Raw genomic sequence first — 19,749 nt, forward strand, 5'->3', positions numbered from 1 at the left:
TAGGAAGCTGTTTTGAACCGTCCTCACCATGCACTTAAACCCAGATACCATTTGCCATTCTTTTTGTACCTTCCATGATGTCCTTCTATGGTTGTTGAGTGACATTAGAATGAGTCGGTGGTCATCCAGGGCAGTGGAGAGTCGTTTTCACCCTCTGCCGATCTGTAACTTTGTTGTCCCCAATGTCTGCTGCTTGACTTGTTCTTATGAACCACTGTCTGAAATTTTAAGGATGGAAGCAACTTGACGCTCACTGTATCCCTCTGCCAGTAAAGCCAGAATTGAACCCTTCTTTTCCTCACTCAAAACTTATATTTTCAACTCTTTTGGCGTGGTCAATAGTTATTGTTTGATCCCAATTACGTTTGAAGTACTGCTAGCACTGTTTTTTCCATTCAGCTGGTCCTATTGCAAGAGAATAGTGATGACCACACCTGTGGTATATATAATTTCATATAATATAATGAATGCTCTAAATGACAATATTATCAGTAGTTTATAGAATTAAACACAAATGTTCATTTTACTCAAACAGTGGTCTCTTATTTTTTTCCAGAGCTGTATATGCCTTTTTTATTTGGCTTAACAATGTGTTCAGCTAACTCCCAGTAGTGCATTACTGTTCCTTCAACAAAGGATACCAAGAGAATGAAGCAAAATTGATAATAGAAGTAAATTGTAAAGTTGTTTAAAAAATGTATGCTCTAAATCATGAAATAAAAATTTGGAGTGCCATGTCCCTTTAAGCAGTTTATATTTTCCTTTTAATATATATTTAAAGTAATATTCTAGTGCAAAAATGGCTCTTATAAGCTATAATATAATATAATTTTTGTATTACTGACCCTCCATAACTATATGTTTAACCTCTTCAAATAGGTCCAGATCAGGAATCTCAAGCATTGCCATTATTTAGCAGGAAACTGATGGCTGTTGGTGATTATGTGCAAATACCACTCCTGATTGGCTCACCTATGCCTGTGGCTCCTGGGCGGGACTTTATCTATGTGTTTAACCAATTTGTTGCTATATAGGGTCAGCAATAATTGTAAATAAATGTGCTATAATTAATTAGAGCAGGTTATTTTCCTTTAATTTAGCTTCAGTTCGTAAAATGTTTCAAATATGTATTTGGAAAGAGCACAGCAAAATGAGCCACCAATAACTGTCACAGACCATACAAGTCGCAGAGTTAAAAGGTATCTGTAGACTTTATGGGGTTAAGAATGGGTCAGCCAATTTAAAAAAATGGCTGGAAGTTCTCACGGCTGTTTATTGGGGGTCTGTAATGTATTAGATACGGTGAGAACAGGACCCTCTCTTACTCCACCCATTCAAAATCAAGGACCCTCATACAGCTGTGCTAAGCATAAATTGTACTGGGGCAGACACTGTAGAGGAGACAGATTGACTGAGATTAAGAAAGTTGACAGTGTAAGAAGAAACGGGGACATGGACACTAGAGATGAAGCACAAGACAGATAGACTGGAGACGGTTAGAGGCAATGACAGTGATCAGACTGGTGAGAGAGATGGAGGGATACAAGGAGAGATTAAAGAAACACTGAATACAGTAGAATTAAATACACAATAAAAAGACAATGCAATAGCACTTACTTCAAATTTGAAATGAGCAATAGCTGCCAAATTTCAAATCCATTTTTCCCTCCCCTTGTATCATGTGACAGCCAATAGCCAATCACATAATGCATACGCGTATATACTGTGCCCTTTTGCACGCGCTCAGTAGGAGTTGGAGCCTCAGAAAGTGTGCATATAAAAATAGAGTGCATGTTTTGATAATGGAAGTATGTTGGAAAGTGTTTTTTTTTAAATTGCATGCTTTATCTGAGTCATAAAACTTTAATTTTGACTTACATAAATAGCCCTTTAATAAAAAAAATATTTCCATTCCATTTTTTTATATACCAAAAAAGAAATTGCACATCTATTAAGCCAATAGAATGTAAATATTATGTGCAGTTACCTTTACTCTCACAAGAAAAAAAAGAACTTGGCAATGGCCACCATGAGTACGAAAGTTTCATGTTATCTCTCATTTGAAAGAGACTGCTGTCTGCCTTGTGATTGTGTGGAGTTATTTTGGATGATAAGATTACAGATTTCTGTCACCCCCCTTTTATTACATTAAATCTGAGGTCTAATGGGTTAAGAAATTTCATTTTTCATATGCTCCACATGACATCTACTAATTGTAGTCCCTAGGAATAATATATTTGCAAGAATCTATAAAGATTATAGGTAATGATCTGTCCCAGTCTGAAACTTCAAATACAAACAGAGAGAGAAGCACTCTATTAGGAATGATCAACACCTCAGTAACTTGTTTTATGGTGTTACCCCCCTAGGAGCAGCCTCTTTTAGTCCAATTGTGCTTTTCACAGAGGAGAACTTTCCTGAAGTGAATCAGCCTGACCCTGCCTAGTAAGGTCAGTCCAGCGCCAAAATACCAGACAATCCTCATCTGAACATGGAACATGGCAACCTCAGACGATTGTTTTGGCCTTCTATGGGCCTCATCAGTGAGGTACAGCCATATCCCTCTAAGCACAATGGGCAAGGAGTCCACATCTGGTTTCCCCCATCACCCTTAGGGAGACTTCCCCAGAGTCATAATTCAAATGCATACGGAGAGAGAAGCGCTCTATCAGGAAAGAACAAAAGCTCAGTAGCTTGTTCTATAGAGAGTTACCCCCTAGGAGCAGCCACTTTTACCCAAATTGTGCTTTTCACAGAGGAGAACCAGTCTTGGACTTTATCTCTCCCTTTGTTAGTACTGTTATAACCCTTGCGTAACTCACCTATCCATCTTCCAGCTGTCTGAACGGTGGTAGAGGCAATAAGAAGCCATACTGCTTGCGGTACTGTAGGATATCAGAATAAGCTCATGCGCTTCTGCTTACTCTGTGTGCGTGACTACATAATACAAAGTCAGTGGATGCACAGAATAAGCAAAGACTTGTAAATTGCTCTGCTGTTTTGTTTTTTTGTTGTTGTTTTTTTTAAGGTTTTAAATATTTTTTATTAAGAAATCATAAGCAACACAGAAAAAACAAGTTACTCTGTATAGCAATACAGAGAAATGTGTACATGTCAATTGTAATCTTAGATACATAGTTTTGACTAGGTCTCCGCTCCCTTCTATGATTATGATGTTCTCTGTTAGAGAATTTTCCTGGTTATGGGTACATGGGTTAGAGGGAGCGGGAGTTTGGTGACGTGAGATCATTAAGTACAAGTGCAAGTACAGTTAGGTCCAAAACAAGTAACATTAATAGTTGAGGTGTGAGGGACCTTTATTGATCTTGTGTGATACGTAGTTTGTCAGAATATTCGTACATCTTTTCGCCTATTCTAAATCATTGTCAAGTGCAGGCAGACCGGGGCTAAGGAAAAGCGTAGGAAAGGGAGGAAATGGGGGGGATATAGAGGGGCGGGCTATGGTCCCTTTATAGTGTGGGTTATGGTTTCCCAGAATCCATCTATTTAATCACGCAGTTTAAGAAGCATTCCACCTCATGAGAATCAGTTCGTGTGTACCTATCTTTCCTATCTTGAGAAAGTGATATCTCTCTAGGGCTAGTAACATGTCTACTTGGTTTATCTTTTCAAACAGTACAGTAAAAAGGAGCACCAGTCGGGAGCCACTTAAAAAAGTTCAATCCTTTATTTAATCATAAATCGAAGACATGATTAAAAACCAAGCCTGTCACACAGACTGTAGTATTACAAAAGCACCAACAGAGTCAGCATTTAGAAGCACCAGCTGACGCGTTTCGCTACGACTACGGCAACAGCCGAAATGCGTCAGCTGGTGCTTCTAAATGCTGACTCTGTTGGTGCTTTTGTACTACTACAGTCGGTGTGACAGACTTGGTTTTTAATCATGTCTTCGATTTATGATTAAATAAAGGATTGAACTTTTTTAAGTGGCTCCCGACTGGTGCTCCTTCTTACTGTACTGTTTGAAAAGTTTGCTGTTTTGACCTATCCTAGTGCAGCACAGTTGGTGGAGGCCCCCCAATACCTTGCTCCAGGAGTAGAGGAGCTGATAGCTCTACGGAGCGTCCGAGAGACGACTTTCACCCAATCCTGGAGGGCAGAGTGGAGCGGACCAATAAGAGGAAAGGAATTGAAAGGATTTCCGGCTTAGGATCAAGGTCACGTGAGCTCCGTGGACGGCTTGGCAAACAGAACGGTGTGTAGCGGTGGATGGGGATTTCTTTCTCCCCATTTTTTTGAATCGGTGAGATGTATTCCGGTGGAGCCGCAGTAAGAGATGGTGAGCACAATAAGACCGGTACCCCACACCGCAACGCTTAACCGAGAAGATTGAGGGTAAGCTTTTCATGTTTCTATTGCCTGGACATTTATAAGGCTCATTATCCTCATTTGAATTTTGCCATACGTTTTACTGTCCGAGGATTGCACAGAATTTAAAAGCACAGGGACTTCCTTGTTGTGCTTGTTTACTTGGTTTATCCACATGGCCAGTGAGGGTGTTTCTTGTGATTTCCACCTTTGTGGTATTAGTATTTTAGCACTAGTAATCATTATATATAATAATGAAGTTTTAGCGTAATTTTTGAAGTTTGGTAGATTGTGCAAGAGCAGGATATGTGGGCTGACCGGGAGTCGCGAAGAGAGTGTTTTATTCATGTGTATTATAATGTTATCCCAGTAGAGATTCAGTCTAGGACATGGCCACCAAATATGCAAAAGGTTAGCAGTCTCACCACAATTCCGCCAGCAGTTGTTGCTAGTATGTTTATAAATTATTTGTAGCCTCTGTGCGGTAAGGTACCACCTGGAAAGGAACTTATAGTTCATCTCCTGTATTCTGGCCGAGACCGAGACCTTTTTATGGTGTCTGAAAATCTTTCCCCAGTCTTTAACGGTTATATCACTTCCTAGTTCCTTGTTGCCACTTATGGCAGTAGGAGGGAAGAGAGTCGGTCCCCACGTCCGACATAATCCTATAAAGAGAAAAAATGGTGTGGCGTGGTGTGAATGGTAACAAGCAAAGGGATTCATATACTGTTAGGGGTCTTATGAGGTTTCTTTTTTGTTTGTGTGAACTTAAATAGTGAGATAATTGTACATGTGTGTACCAAGAAGAGGGGATCCAGTCCTCCTTTTCAGTAAGCCTTTGTCTAATGTTTTTCCATGTATGTGTAGGCAATTGGGGAGCATATCGTGGATTATTTTGGCAGGTGGGGGAGGAAAGGTAGTTCGGAGTTATTTATTAGAGGGGTCAATGGCAATGGCCTGGAGGTAACATGTGTGCTCGTTGCTAGCAGTTTATCCCATTGCGTGAAACATTCAGTGAGAAGAGGATAGTTGTGTATGATAGCGGGTCTATCGGTAGCGTGAACCCATCCCAACCAACCCGCATTAGAGATGCTAAGTATATCCCTATCCCGTTGTATCCATTGTTGATTGATCGAGTTGTGGCACCAGTCTATGTTGCTCTGCTGTTTTACATTAGACTGGGCTGTATGGTCGCCTTTGAAAAAAAAAAATCTTTAAAAGGATCTTGGTGGTCATTGGCTTGATGGGGTAAAAAGAAATAGGGGTTTTAAAATGGTATAATTGCTAAGCAGTATTTTTAACAGATAAAAATTGTGACTTTAGTGTTCATTTAAAGGGACATAGTACTGTAAAAATAGATTCCCTATAATGTGTTCCCAATAACTTGTTATAGTAGCTACAGAATATAAAATGTATGGGAAATTGCTTAAGGTTTAGTTTTGTATATGAAATAGCAGTTTTTGCTGATTGAAGTCTCAATTCATTGTTTTTAAGAACATGCCCATATAAATAGGCAGAGCCTGCAGAAATAGCAAACTTCCTAACCTTATCTATTTTTCTATACATTAAAGCCTCCTTATTTTATCTCTCTGCCTCCACACAATAGCAAATACTTAGAGGAATTAAATTGATTAATTCTTGCTGCTTCTTCTTTACATATCTTTTATACAGAGAATACTAAATTATTCATATTTTCAGTATAGGTAGTGATGGTTTCAACAAGGAAGAGCAGCTATTTTAAATGACAAAATAAAGGTAAATGAGCTGATTATATAAAAAAATGATACACCCCAATGTGTAAAACAGATGATTGAGAAATAAAAAAATACAGTACAATGTCCCTTTAATGTGACAATGATAAATAAAACTGTCCCCGGTGTTATATGTGACTGCTTCCCTCCAAAGCTAGGTATTCATGTCTGTTTGGTTGAACAGAACAAGCTCCTCGTTTGGATCTAACTGTATCCTTAGCTGATCACCTGACAATTTTGGTGATATCACAGAAATAAACCTACAATAATGTAGAACTTGCTTAACTTCTAATTTAAATGCTACTTTTATTGGAAGACAATTTTACATATAATGTATTAACTATTGTTCAATATTTTTAAGAATACGATGAACTAATGAAATCTACATTTTTACTATTAAAAAGACCTTCTTAAAGAGCCATGATACCCAAATGTTGAAGCACATGAAAGTGATACAGCATAACTGTAAAAAGATGACTAGAAAATATCACCTGAACATCTCTATGTAAAAAAAGAAAGATATTTTACCCCAAAATGTCCTAAGTATTCACACCCCATTGTAAAAGGACTTTAAACAGCAAATCAATATGTCTGTCCCAGGACAGGCAAGGGAGTGAGCCTCATGCACACTCATGTTATTTCCCTATTCAGTTTAAGGAAGTTTACTATGAAATCTCATGAGATCACAGTAAAACTGCTGATGCTGATTGGCTGCTGTTAATTTCTTCTCTTTTTTTTTTTAGCCTGCAGTTGGTCAGTAACTGAAAGATAACTTTTTACACAGAACTTATTATGGTGAGCTAAGGAAGTTGTGAGGTAAAATATCTTCCTTTTTTACATAGAGATGCTCAGGTGATATTTTCCTGTCAGGTTTTTACAGTTATGCTGTATCACTTTCAAGTGATTTAGCATGTGAATATTATGTCCCTTTAACGTTTGTAAACTATATTATTATTCTTTATATTTTAAAACCTAATGAAAAGTTGCAGTCTCATTAAGAAAATTGAAATGTGTAGTAATTGAATTTTCCTTTCTCTTAAAGGGACAGTCTATGATACCATGATACCCAAATGTTGAAGCACATGAAAGTGATGCAGCATAACTGTAAAAAGATGACTAGAAAATATCACCTGAACTTATTATGGTGAGCTAAGGAAGTTGTGAGGTAAAATATCTTCCTTTTTTACATAGAGATGCTCAGGTGATATTTTCCTGTCAGCTTTTTACAGTTATGCTGTATCACTTTCAAGTGATTTAGCATGTGAATATTATGTCCCTTTAACGTTTGTAAACTATATTATTATTCTTTATATTTTAAAACCTAATTAAAAGTTGCAGTCTCATTAAGAAAATTGAAATGTGTAGTAATTGAATTTTCCTTTCTCTTAAAGGGACAGTCTACACCTTAGTCATCTTAAAGTCTTACCTTAGATTAAGCTGCAAATAGCCTCATGTACCCTTTTTATATCATGCAGCAGGAACAGCAAAACATTTATTTTAAAATGAATATTGTTTCTGGCCAGTTTGAAATGGCTGCCAAGCTCCGCCCACTGATGACATCACAATCTGGGCTGCATCTAGGCACTCTGCTGAATAGCATTGACAGTCTGTTGAATCCAACTAGTGAGCCTTTTGTGATTGGATGCCATATGCTGCCCAGATCGTGATGTCATCAGAGGGCTGAACTTGGCAGTTATTTCCAACTGGCCAGAAATACTATTCGTTTTAAAATAACTTTTTTACTGTTCCTGCTGCATGATATAGAAAGAGTGCAGTAGGCTATTTGCAGCTTAATCTAAGGTAAGACTTTAAGATCACTAAGGTATAGACTGTCCCTTTAAAGGGCCATTATAATTGAATAATTACATGAGTGTGTCATTTTAAGACTAGCAATCTTGCAATGCTATGTGTTTAACCCCCACAAAGCGGCTAAACACATAACAGATGTACCACTCAGGATCTGCAGAGCACTGCTGGTCCCAAGTGGAAACTGCTGCTGATCCAATCACACAGGGATTAAACACACAGCATTGCAGGGTCTAAAAATTGCATGTGGTTTGAAAAGCAGTTTACCTAATATTCCAAAATATTCCACTTTATCCAGTAGGAAAAGCCACCCTCTATGACAGCTTGCTGCTGTGGTTGGTGGTTAATATACCTTCCTCTACTTTCTTCACTGAGAGTTTTTAGCAAAGTCAGGTCATTTGGGGCTGTTTAACTGTCTTTACTTGTTTATTTATTTGGCACAGTCCTAGACCAGCAAATACACTGTAACATTCTTATACTACTTCACTTCAATTTGTATCTCACTTGTACTGTGTAACTGGCATCTATGATTTTAGTCACACTTCTTCCTCCTTGCTTTTCTCATATGCTGCTTAAAGGGACAGTACACTGTAAAATAGTTTTTTCCCTTAATGTATTTTCAATGACTTGTTATACCAGCTGCAGAATATAAAATGTATGAGGAATTGCATTTTCAGGTTTAATTGTGTATACGAAATAGCCTGTTTTGTGCTTTGAAACCACAACCTAATAAAATGGGTTGAGCTTGTAGGTAAAATCAGATCTTTTTATTTTATCGCTTTTTGTACATACACATGCTTCCTTCTCTTATATCTATCTGTTAACCAAAGACCAATACTTAGGACCTGATATTCAAAAGCTCGCCGGCATGGAGAGAAATTAAGTAAAATCTTTGGGATTTCTTTAGACCTTATATTGTAATGTAGGTGTCTCTCCTTCACATCAAAAACTCTGCATAGAGATATAAATATCTTTCAAATTTAAATTTGTGTTTCTAACATTTAGGGACCTCTCCGTGCTGACGAGATGTCTTAGATCATCTCACCTGAACAGAGAGCTTTTCCTAAGAGTAAAAATTAACATTTTCACTGGGAGTGTAATTTCTTCTGCTGGCTGTGTTTACATAGCTTGTCAATAGCCTATACCTTAATATATAAACTTCTAGTATAGGGAGGGGACAATAGGCAAAAGCAGCTATTTTAAATCCCAAATAAGGGTAAATGAGCTACTTGTAAACAATGTAATACACTCTAGCAGGTAAAATGGATTATTGGGAACAAATTAAAGGGCAGTAACATTTTTGGAAAACTGTCCCTTTAATCCATGCTTTAATTGCTTAAAGGAACACTGAACCCAAATTTTTTCTTTCGTAATTCAGATAGAGCATGTAGTTATAAGCAACTTTCTAATTTACTCCTATTATCACATTTTCCTCATTCTCTTGGTATCTTTATTTGAAATGCAAGAATGTAAGTTAAGATGCTGGCCCATTTTTTGTGAACAACCTGGGTTGTTCTTGCTGATTGATGGATCAATTCTCCCACCAATATACAAGTGCTGTCCAGAGTTCTGAACCAAAAATAGCTTAGATGCCTTCTTTTTCAAATAAAGATAGAAGGAGAACTAAGAAAAAATGATAATAGGAGTAAATTAGAAAGTTGCTTAAAATTGCATGCTCTATCTGAATCACAAAAGAAAAAATGTGGATTCAGTGTCCCTTTAACACTACTCACCCACTTACATTGCACTGAGTCTCGCAGTCTCATGTTATTTTATCAATTCCCACAGATTGTGTAGCACTGTCCACCCTTTATTTTTTTTACACTTCCCAGGTTTCCTCCCTCTGTTCTTCCTCTTTTACACTTCTCATTTTGTTTTCTCTGCCATGCAGACAAAACTCCACTATTCTCTTCCTTACAGTGATACTGCAGTTTTTACTCTCACATCATCTACAATTTCCTTATAGTTTTAGTCTTACAGGAAGGGAAATTATTGATGTAATAATATATCCCATAATAACATAAAACAAGATGTTTTTTTAACTTTACATGCAGGATGAATGCTCTAATCTGGTCGGTATAAAATATGTCTCACCTGAAAATCACTTTAAGATAGTGGATAAAAGTAAAGCAATCCCTGTGCCATGGTATTTCATACAGATAATATAATTTAGTTTATAACTAGGGTGGTTATAGACTTTAATGTATGAGGGTGCTAGTAAAGTTACCAAAAAGCTAAGTATCAAGGATGCCAGGGGGAAATCATTGTTACTTATTTCTAATTTTACCTTCTCATTGTCCTGCTGGAGCACATGATATTTAACAAAAATACATTGCAAAAGTAGGGCTGTTAGTGCGTGCCTTTAAGAATATGGGTAATGATGCAATGTGATGATACTTCATGCATACTAGAAATCATTTTAAAACTGTTATCTCTGCAAATAAGGTAATCATATGTGTTTCCGTGCCACTTCACAAGAGGATACGATTGGTTAGGAGATGGACATATGCATGTGCCAGAAATAGGGGCTTTTGAGGACTGTAGCATTGATGGTATGTTTGATACTTTAGAAACAAATTAGTAAAAGGAAATATAATTTTTTTGTACACTAGAATTTCACTTAAAGGGGTGTGAAACCCAAATGTTTTCTTTCATGATTCAGATAAATCATGCGATTTTAAACAACTTTCAAATTTACTTCTATTATCTATTTTCCTTCGTTCTCTTTGTATCTTTTGTTGAAGAGCAGGGGCATATGCTTAGAAGCCAGCCCATTTCTGGCGCACTATATGGCAGCAGTTTTGCTAGAATGTTATGCATTTGCAAGAGCAGAACATGGCAGCACGGTTTCCTGCCATATAGTACTCTAAACACTTACCTAGGTATCTCTTCAACACAGAATATCATGGGAACAAAGCAAATTTGATAATAAAGGGTAATTTGGAAACCTTTTTTTTATTGTATGCTCTGTCTGCATCACAAAAGAAAATGTTGGGGTTTCATATCCCTTTAAATCCTGTGCCCATTCACTTTGATGTATATATAAATAAAGCTGTGGAAGATTTATTCATACCAGCTCAGAAAATATAATTAATAGATCATTTTTCAGCTGTATGCTTTTGCTATTATATGTATATTATATTTACACTAGAGGCAGATTAGTTTGTCTAATGGTTACTACTACATTAATCAGGTAAATTAGATGGGTGAAACAAAAAAATATTAAGTGATGCCCTCCCCAGCATGAGAAAGGTAAAGGACAGTAAACAGAAACATTTGTGTGAATGAGGTTATGTAAGTCATACAGATAGGGGGTGACAGCAGGAACTGTTAAGGGTCTGTGAATTACGTAGAAATCCTCCCCCAATAGTATTTTATAATTTCAATACGATCAGGTTTACCATTGAAAACATAGCATAGTCTCTCCAATGAGAGGGTAGAAGAAACTAACTTAAGCTATTCTGTGTGGGATAGAACTGCGTGTTGCATCAAATAATGAGAAATTACGGAATTTGCTCAAATGTTTAATATAAATTAATAAGAAAAGTTGTTGATTGTTTATGAGGCTTTCTATTGTCCACCAACAAAGCAGTAGATTTTCTATCTATTTATAATCTATCTATTATATATCTCTATCTATCTATATCTATATGCCTGTCTATAATCTATTTATTTATCATCAATCTATCTATTTATAATGTATCCATCATCTATCTATCATATCGATATCTATTTATCTATCTGCCTTCAGAGGTCTTGACACTGTTATTTCACATTTAGTAAAATAATAGGCTTCACCCTATATGTAATTTTAGACATGTCATGTTACAGCACTATACTTTCCACAGAATACTACTTAAAGAGACTGTGAACTAGAAGTATCTCCAGGAACCATATGTTTGGCGGGGGGGGGCACACAGTAGATTGATTCAGACAGTGTACAACGTAAAATAAAACGTTCCAATGTACTTCCATTGTAAACATTACTTTTTTTTCTCTTTTATTCTTTGTTGAAACTTAGCCCCTTTCCATGACAGAATACCTAAGTCTATGAATGTAGTGTTTGCAACAATCTATAATATTTTTATAAACGTTGTTACAGACTCTGCTGTCATACAGTGCTCGAGGCTTTTGAGCCTACCTCAGTATGATTTTGTGAAAAGGGGCTAAGCTTTAACAAAGGGTACTACGAATTGATTTTGACTTCAGTGTCTCGTGAAGCAGTAATTGGAAATATACTCTGTAAGCATTATCGGAAGCCACTACTGTTGGCAATTGCATTCTGTTCCCTATTTTTTTTTTTTTCGTTTTAAAAAAAATAAAAAATCTTACATCTATAATAGTGTTATCTCCTTAGTTGCTGGGAAACCTCATTGTATTTTCCACTGTAATATCAGTGTTAATTTATGAATAACCTTGTTCATATAATTTATTATTGTAAGGTTGTCTGTAAAGTATAATATGACGCAGTTACCTTCAGGTACCAATAGACTTCAACGTTTGATTTTATACACTGCACTTTTTAAAAAAAAGAAAAACAAACTTGAATATGCTATTAAAGAATGTTATTGACATTTATAAATAGGTTTGAGAATCATTTAACTTATATTAGAAGCTTTCTTTAACAAACCTGTTATTCAGTCATTTGAATAAAATTCATATATCACAGCCCATATCCTTTTAAATTTACTTAGTAAAATGTATATTTAAATATATTATCCTACAGAATAATTGATAACCATATATTTCCATCTCTCTTTTATAGGAAGGATATTTCCTTATAGTGTAATCTGGAGAACAACCTTAAATAGTGTGTTATAGTATTTGATAATGTAACTTAAAGGGATAGTAAAGTCCAAATTAAACCTTCATGATTCAGATAGGGCATGTATTTTTAAACAACTTTCTAATTTACTTTTATCATCAAATTTGCTTTGTTCTCTTGTTATTCTTAGTTGAAAGCTAAACCTAGGTAGGCTCATATGCTAATTTCTAAGCCCTTGAAGGCCACCTCTTAAAGGGATAGTATAGTCAAAATTAAACTTTTATGATTCAGATAGAGAATGCAATTTTAAGCAATTTTCTAATTTACTCCTATTATCAATTTTTCTTCGTTCTCTTGGTATCTTTATTTTAAAAAGCTGGAATGTAAGCTTAGAAGCCAGCCCATTTTTGGTTCTGCATCTGGATAGCACTTACTGATTAGTGTCTAAATGTAGCCATCCAATCAGCAAGCGCTATCCAGGTGCTGAACCAAAAATGGGCTGGCTCCTAGACTTACTTTCCAGCTTTTTTAAATAAAGATACCAAAGAACAAAGAAAATTTGATAATAGGAGTAAATTAGAAAGTTGCTTAAAATTGCATGCTCTGTCTGAATCATGGACATTTATTTTTGACTATCCCTTTAACTAAATGCATTTAACAGTTTTTCACAGCTAGAGGGCGTTAGTTCATGTGTTTCATATTGATAACACTGTGCAGAAGCTTAGATACAAGGTAATTACAGAGGTAAAAAGTATATTTATATAACAGTCTTGGTTATGCAAAACTGGGGAATGATAAATAAAGGGATTATCTATCTTTTTAAACAATAACATTTTTGGTGTTTACTATCCCTTTAATGACTATGGTAATTGTTAATATAATACACTTGATTTTTTATTACTTGGTTTCACAACCAGAGAGAGTATAAATTATGTGTAATTGTGGTGTGGCAGTGACTTAATTTGGATATTTGAAATTATAACCCTCTTGCACTGAATAAAGTTTCACCTTATTTAAAGTGAATGTAAATTTTGATGCTAAAGTGCCAGTTTTTTACAAATTCGATTAAAAACAGGGGCACTTTAATTCATCAAAATTTACATTTCACTCGTTGTGAAAAAATACCTTTAAACTTGACAGCCGCTCCAGCTTCCCCCGGTCATCGAAAGCCATTTCTGATGTCAGAAATGATGGATCGGTCATCCTCCAATCACGGCTTCATCCCCGGGGGAATCAGTGTCTGATTCAATGCTGTGATTGGAGGAAGCCGGATTCATCATTTTAGACCTAGGAAGAGACTTTGCGACGGGCGGAGGAAGCTGGAGCGGCTGTCAAGATTAAAAGGTAAGTATTTTTTCACAACGAGTGAAATGTAAATTTTGATGAATTAAAGTGCCCCTGTTTTTAATTGAATTGTTAAAAACCGGGCTCTTTAGCATCAAAATTTACATTCACTTTAAGTGTTGAGTTTTTTGTTATTTTTAATATGATATCTTTATGAAAGACCTTAGCACCTTATATTACCTACTAAACACTGATGTATTACAAAATTGTATGTCACACAACTGTTGGTGTAGATAGAACATGGTAAATAATGAGTGCCCAAATTGATAATAATCTTCTAAAAATGATCTTGATAATTGATACCTTTTTGTAAAATTTAAAGGGACACTAAACACATACCATTCACCTCCCTCTAATCATGGGTGCTGCCATTTTGGAACCTAGATTTCACTGCAGGTATCTGAAAGAGTTGCTGCACATGTGCAAACAGGTCAGCACTCAAATGTAGTGAAAGATAGATTCCAACATGGCAGCAGTAATGACTAGAGGGAGGTGGGGAATAACCTCAATATTCTAATAAAATGTATTTAGTGTTTAATGTCCCTTTAAAGACAAATTAAAGAAACATTGTTTATTATACCTGTAATATACATAAATAATTTATATAATTGATTCTTAAGAAAATAATTGCAGCTGTTGAAAGCACACAGTTACGTATCAACACATTTTTTATGAGTGCCACCTTGGGGGTAGGTTTGTCACCCCCTATTCTATACAGTTCATGAGTAACAAATTGCAACATTTAACACCACTTGGCAAAATCTGATTTATTGACTATTGCTCGAGGATAATGCATAAATTTGACTTACTTATTAATATACGAAACCCTTTATAAAAATAATGCAAACACATCCCTTTTTTGAAATAATCTTATTTTAATTAAAATTTATAACTTTGCTGATATATACATACATTTACATGAAGCTGCATCACGTTTAGTGACGCAGTGTTTTATGTACAGGCGTAAAGAAGGAAGCCATTGTAACACTAGTTTGTGGTATTGTAGTTAACAACTGGCTGTACTGTCCCTTTTACAAGATTTCCACCAAATCCTTTAGTTCTCCTGGGCCCAGCAGCGTCCAGATTTTCTGTCATTTTTAGAAATACAGCAGTGAACAGCTCACTGGGCCTCTGAATCCTTCCTCTGTTTGTGTCTAAAATGAAGACTTTGGGCTCACTAATCCTTTAATTTCCCATCTGTTCTAAAGATTCTAATTTATCATCTCTGAGGGACACGCAGTGTGTTCAGTCCTCTGACCTTCAGGCAGTTCCCATTGTGTTCCCGGCGAATTGCCTGTTGAGAGACAAGAAATATCAGTCAAAATGTGGTATTGATGCTCATTTCTTGATAATGGAAATCATTTTTTTTTTTAATGTAATGAATGTGTCACTAAACCTGCAAATAATTTTTACAGGTTTTTTATCACAATAATGGACTTTTATTTGTATAACTTAATAGAAACAACCTTAGATACATGAAAGTAATTTGTGACAAAAAACAAACATTTTATTAGAGTTTACTTACTAGCTATATCAGTATAATTATATTTCCATTTCGTATATGGAATTGTACTACATATATTAGAAACGTATCAATTACAGTTAAATATACATTCTATTAACTCTTTAATATAGTCACAAGATATTTTCTTAGTATCAATCATTTTTTAAATATAAAATAATAAAGAAACAGTTTTAATAACGGTCATAAGTTTGAAATTAAAGCACCTTACATGGCTTTCCCAGACTGCTAAATAAATCAAGTTTCACAAATCCCAGGAGACAAGGCCGTTAAAATGATACTTCTAGCGCCTATCTTTTTTGTTTATTCTTCATACATCTGTATACTAGCACTCTTGTTTGGCTTTAAAAATAAATGTGACGTGGCTCCTCAATATTTTTGCATACTGTTAAGATTTGAGTTAAATTTTGTCAACCTTTATATAAATTAACTATCCTTTCCTTGCAGATCCCTAATTGCCTCCTTGCATTTTACCTACAGCTTTTCAGTATCACATCTGAAAGTCTTGTGCATTTCAAAATGTTGGTTTACTATTCTATTAGGTTGGTTAAATCTATCTTTTTGTAGAATATACACATTTTAATTCTTACTGGATTTTCTATTGATAATACTTTTAACACTACTGCAGATACAAGTCATGAATATTATTTACAGTTTAACCCTTTCATGACTAAAAGAAGATGGCAATGAAAAAAAAAAATAGTATGTGACTGATAATCTTGTTTATTAGTTACTATGTGGAAAGATGGAAATAATGTCTATAAGATTGACTGTCTGTAAAGCGCATTATAAGGTTAAGAAGAATAGATCTTGATACAGTTATACAAAAACTTTATTCTGAAACAGGATAAAATTTTTTTATCAGAGTTAAAGTAACTTAAATGTCCCTTTTTGGTACATTACAGAAGTTTTTCTCAAATGTAAACTTGTTTGCATGTTTTTAATTGCACCCATAGTATATTATTAAAATAGAAAGTAGAGTTAAAAATTAACTCCACTTTAACTCTAACAGTAATACATTCAGTTTGAGCAGAGTGTAATATTTTTTTATGCGTAAAGAAAAAAATAATGTTAAAAATAAAAATAAAACATTTGAAGGCAAATATATTTCTTCAGAATTTTTTTTAGACAAAGCACTGAGAAGTACATCCCTGCATTTGTAATTTCATAGAGATGTTTAGATGACCTCATGTATTTCCGTTTAGTTTGGGAAGAGGGATGACTAACCTGGTCTTGTTAGAAGACTATTTACTATTTAATCACAATAACCTAACACATGTGCATCTCTCCTGGGGAAATACAAGTGTTACAAGCTATAGTGAACAGAATTAGTTGGGTTCCATAGGTCTGTGAGGCAGTATAGAAAGAATTATATGTGCACCTTGCAGATATATTTAACCCCTTAAATACCAGATCAAACATAGCAATGCATTAGAGCCATCTATGATAGACAATGTAATTGCAGGGCACTTACCCCCTTCCTCTGGTTGCTAAGACAGAAGGTACAGATGCTGCGTGGTAACTTGCAATCAGATTCATCTTTTGGTCTGTATACAGGGCTGAAGCAAGGCTGCCCATCTTCACAACCATCCCCTATAAGAAGTACATTTGCCAGGTGGGAGATGTAGCTGGATGCCAAGCGCAGTGTCTCTATCTTGGAGAGCTTCCTGTCCACAGGCTCTGTGGGTATTAAGGTGCGCAGGGCTGTGAATGCTGTGTTAACGCTTTGAGTTCGGTCTCTTTCTCTAGCATTGGCTGCTTGCCTCTGCTTGACCACAACCACCTGTCCTGTTTTACCTGGAATCTTCCTTTTTGCTGAACTTTCATAGCAACCAAAAGATTGATCTGAAGCATCACTTTCACTCCGATTCTCCTCATCCTCTGACATGATGGAAATATCCGGGTAAATCAAATGTGTTGGCATTGCCCGCACCATGGTAAAAGCCATTCCTTGTGAGTGAGCTGCAATATATAGTCCTTAACCTTTCACAAACAACAACAAACTCAGCTCTGATCAGTAATTGCAGTCTTTTAATTCCTGTGGGCTGATAGCTCTCAGAGCCTAAGCTGCAGCATGAATACTCCTGATATCTTCACAGCTGTTACTGTAGCTTCTTCCTTTCTGTAAGAAAGGAGGGGTTACATTATACTCTGGCTCCTTGGGAATCTATATATAATCCGTGGGAGGGGCTACTGCTGCTGCTGCAGACACTTTACTAGCAAATGGCACTGGTGGGCTGAACGTGCCTTGTCAATATAAAGACATGAGGTTCACTGCATTGTTTATTAGAGTGAAATAGAAATACACAAATATATATATTTTCCCCACAAACCATAAGTCTGTCTAATAGAGGGGAAACGTTTGTTTTTGTATTATTGTTCTAGCAATGTGACAATTGCAGAGTAAAGCTACAGAAGTAATAAAACTGTTTATTTTAGACCATTTGTCATTGGGGATCTGCTTATGTCTGATGCTGCACGTTGTAGCAATGTAAATCAATATTTTGTCACAGTGCTTGATAGTCATTTAATTCATACAAATGGCATAAAAATGAATGCTCGTGTTACCATTTTGTTGTTACACTAGTAGATATTTAAAGGGGGCATGAAACCCAAAAAAATGTGCTCGTGATTCAGATAGAAAATACGATTTTAAACAACTTTGCATTTTATTTTATCTAATTTGCATAATTCTCTTGGTATCATTTGTTGAAGAAACAGCTATGCACATAGGTGAGCCAACAACTTGAGGCAAATATGTGCAGGCATCAATGAGCAGCTCCAGAGCCTACCTAGGTATACTTTTCAACAAATGATACTAAGAAAACAAAAATAGATAATAGAAGAAAACTAGAAAGTTGTTAACAATTGCATAGTCTCTGAATCAGGAAAAACTTTTTTGGGTTTATGTCCCTTTAACAAAGCTCAGTCAGACTAATGAGATAAATCCAGATGATAATTCTTAGTGTGCTAGTCTTCTTTATATTCTGCAGATGTGATTTTGCATAGAAGTTGCAGTTTTTCAGGGATATTGTGCAGTTACTTTATGAAATATTACTTTACAATTCATATTGGCTTCTTTTGCAACCTTTGTATAACAGACTGTTTGATATCTGTCATATAGAGGTGACATGATATAAATTATATATATATATACATACATATATATATATATATATGTGTGTGTGTGTGTGTGTGTGTGTGTGTGTGTGTGTGTGTGTGTGTGTGTGTGTGTGTGTGTGTGTGAAATTATTTGGGGGGAAAAAGCCTAAGCCTTAAAGGGACAGTCAACAGCAGAATTTTTGTTGTTTTTAAAAGATACACCATCCCTATATTACCCATTCCCCAGTTTTGCATAGCCAACACAGTTATATTAATCTACTTTTTATCTCTGTGATTAACTTGTATCTAAGCATCTTCTGATCACATGACATTTTATTTATTATCTATTGACTTGCATTTTAGCCAATTAGTGCAGTGTCTGCCACAATCCACGGGCATGATCACAATATTATCTATATGGCTCACATGAACTAGCTTTCCCCTGTTGTGAAAAGCAAATAAAAAAGCATGTGATAAGAGGCAGCCTTCAAGGGCTTAGAAATTATCATATGAGCCTTCCTAGGTTTAGCTTTCAACTAAGAATATCAAGAGAACAAAGCAAAATTGGTGATAAAAGTAAATTGTAAAGTTGTTTAAAATGACATGTCCTATTTGAAACATGAGAGTTTTGTTTGGACTTGACTGTCACTTTAAAGGGTCCCCAAAGAAACGTTAAAGGGACATTAAAGTGCCATAAAACATGTTGAGATCTGTGCATATACTAAAATGGATAATTAAGTAAAACTAGTTTGCATTAAAAAAAAAAAAAAAAAAAAAAATTGCTGGCAAGTATTGTAAAATGATTTTCCAAAATAAGCAAAATTTGTAACAATGCCATTCTGTCTGGAGTAGTCTAATCCACCCCCTTATCAGTGTTTAGCACCAGAAACACAGGCATTGTATTTCACAGCTGCTTATTTGCTTCTAGTGATGCTCCAGCAGATAATGACTGTTAAAGTCTGCATTCTGCCAAAGCAAAGGTAGATATAGATACAGCCATAGAAGGAATTGTGTGGGGGGAGTTAGAGCTGTGCAATTCAGAAACTTAAAAGAAAGAGTTAATGGTGAGGCACTGCAGTATAAATTTGCAGGTAAAGTAATGAAAGTCCATATTATTATATTTTGTC

General features: G+C 35.6%; 1 protein-coding gene across 1 annotated transcript; it reads right to left on the reverse strand.

Moving 5' to 3' along the window:
- Positions 1-14,853: 14,853 nt before the first annotated feature.
- Positions 14,854-17,640, reverse strand: TCF15 (transcription factor 15). Its single transcript, XM_053692954.1, has 2 exons — positions 16,995-17,640; positions 14,854-15,292 (listed from the first exon to the last, which is right to left on the reverse strand). The coding sequence occupies exons 1-2, from the start codon at positions 17,466-17,468 to the stop codon at positions 15,218-15,220; spliced, it is 549 nt and encodes a 182-aa protein (XP_053548929.1). The 5' UTR covers positions 17,469-17,640; the 3' UTR covers positions 14,854-15,217.
- Positions 17,641-19,749: the final 2,109 nt, after the last annotated feature.

Source organism: Bombina bombina, chromosome 1 (assembly GCF_027579735.1).
Source record: "Bombina bombina isolate aBomBom1 chromosome 1, aBomBom1.pri, whole genome shotgun sequence".
Taxonomy (NCBI): Eukaryota; Metazoa; Chordata; class Amphibia; order Anura; family Bombinatoridae; genus Bombina; species Bombina bombina.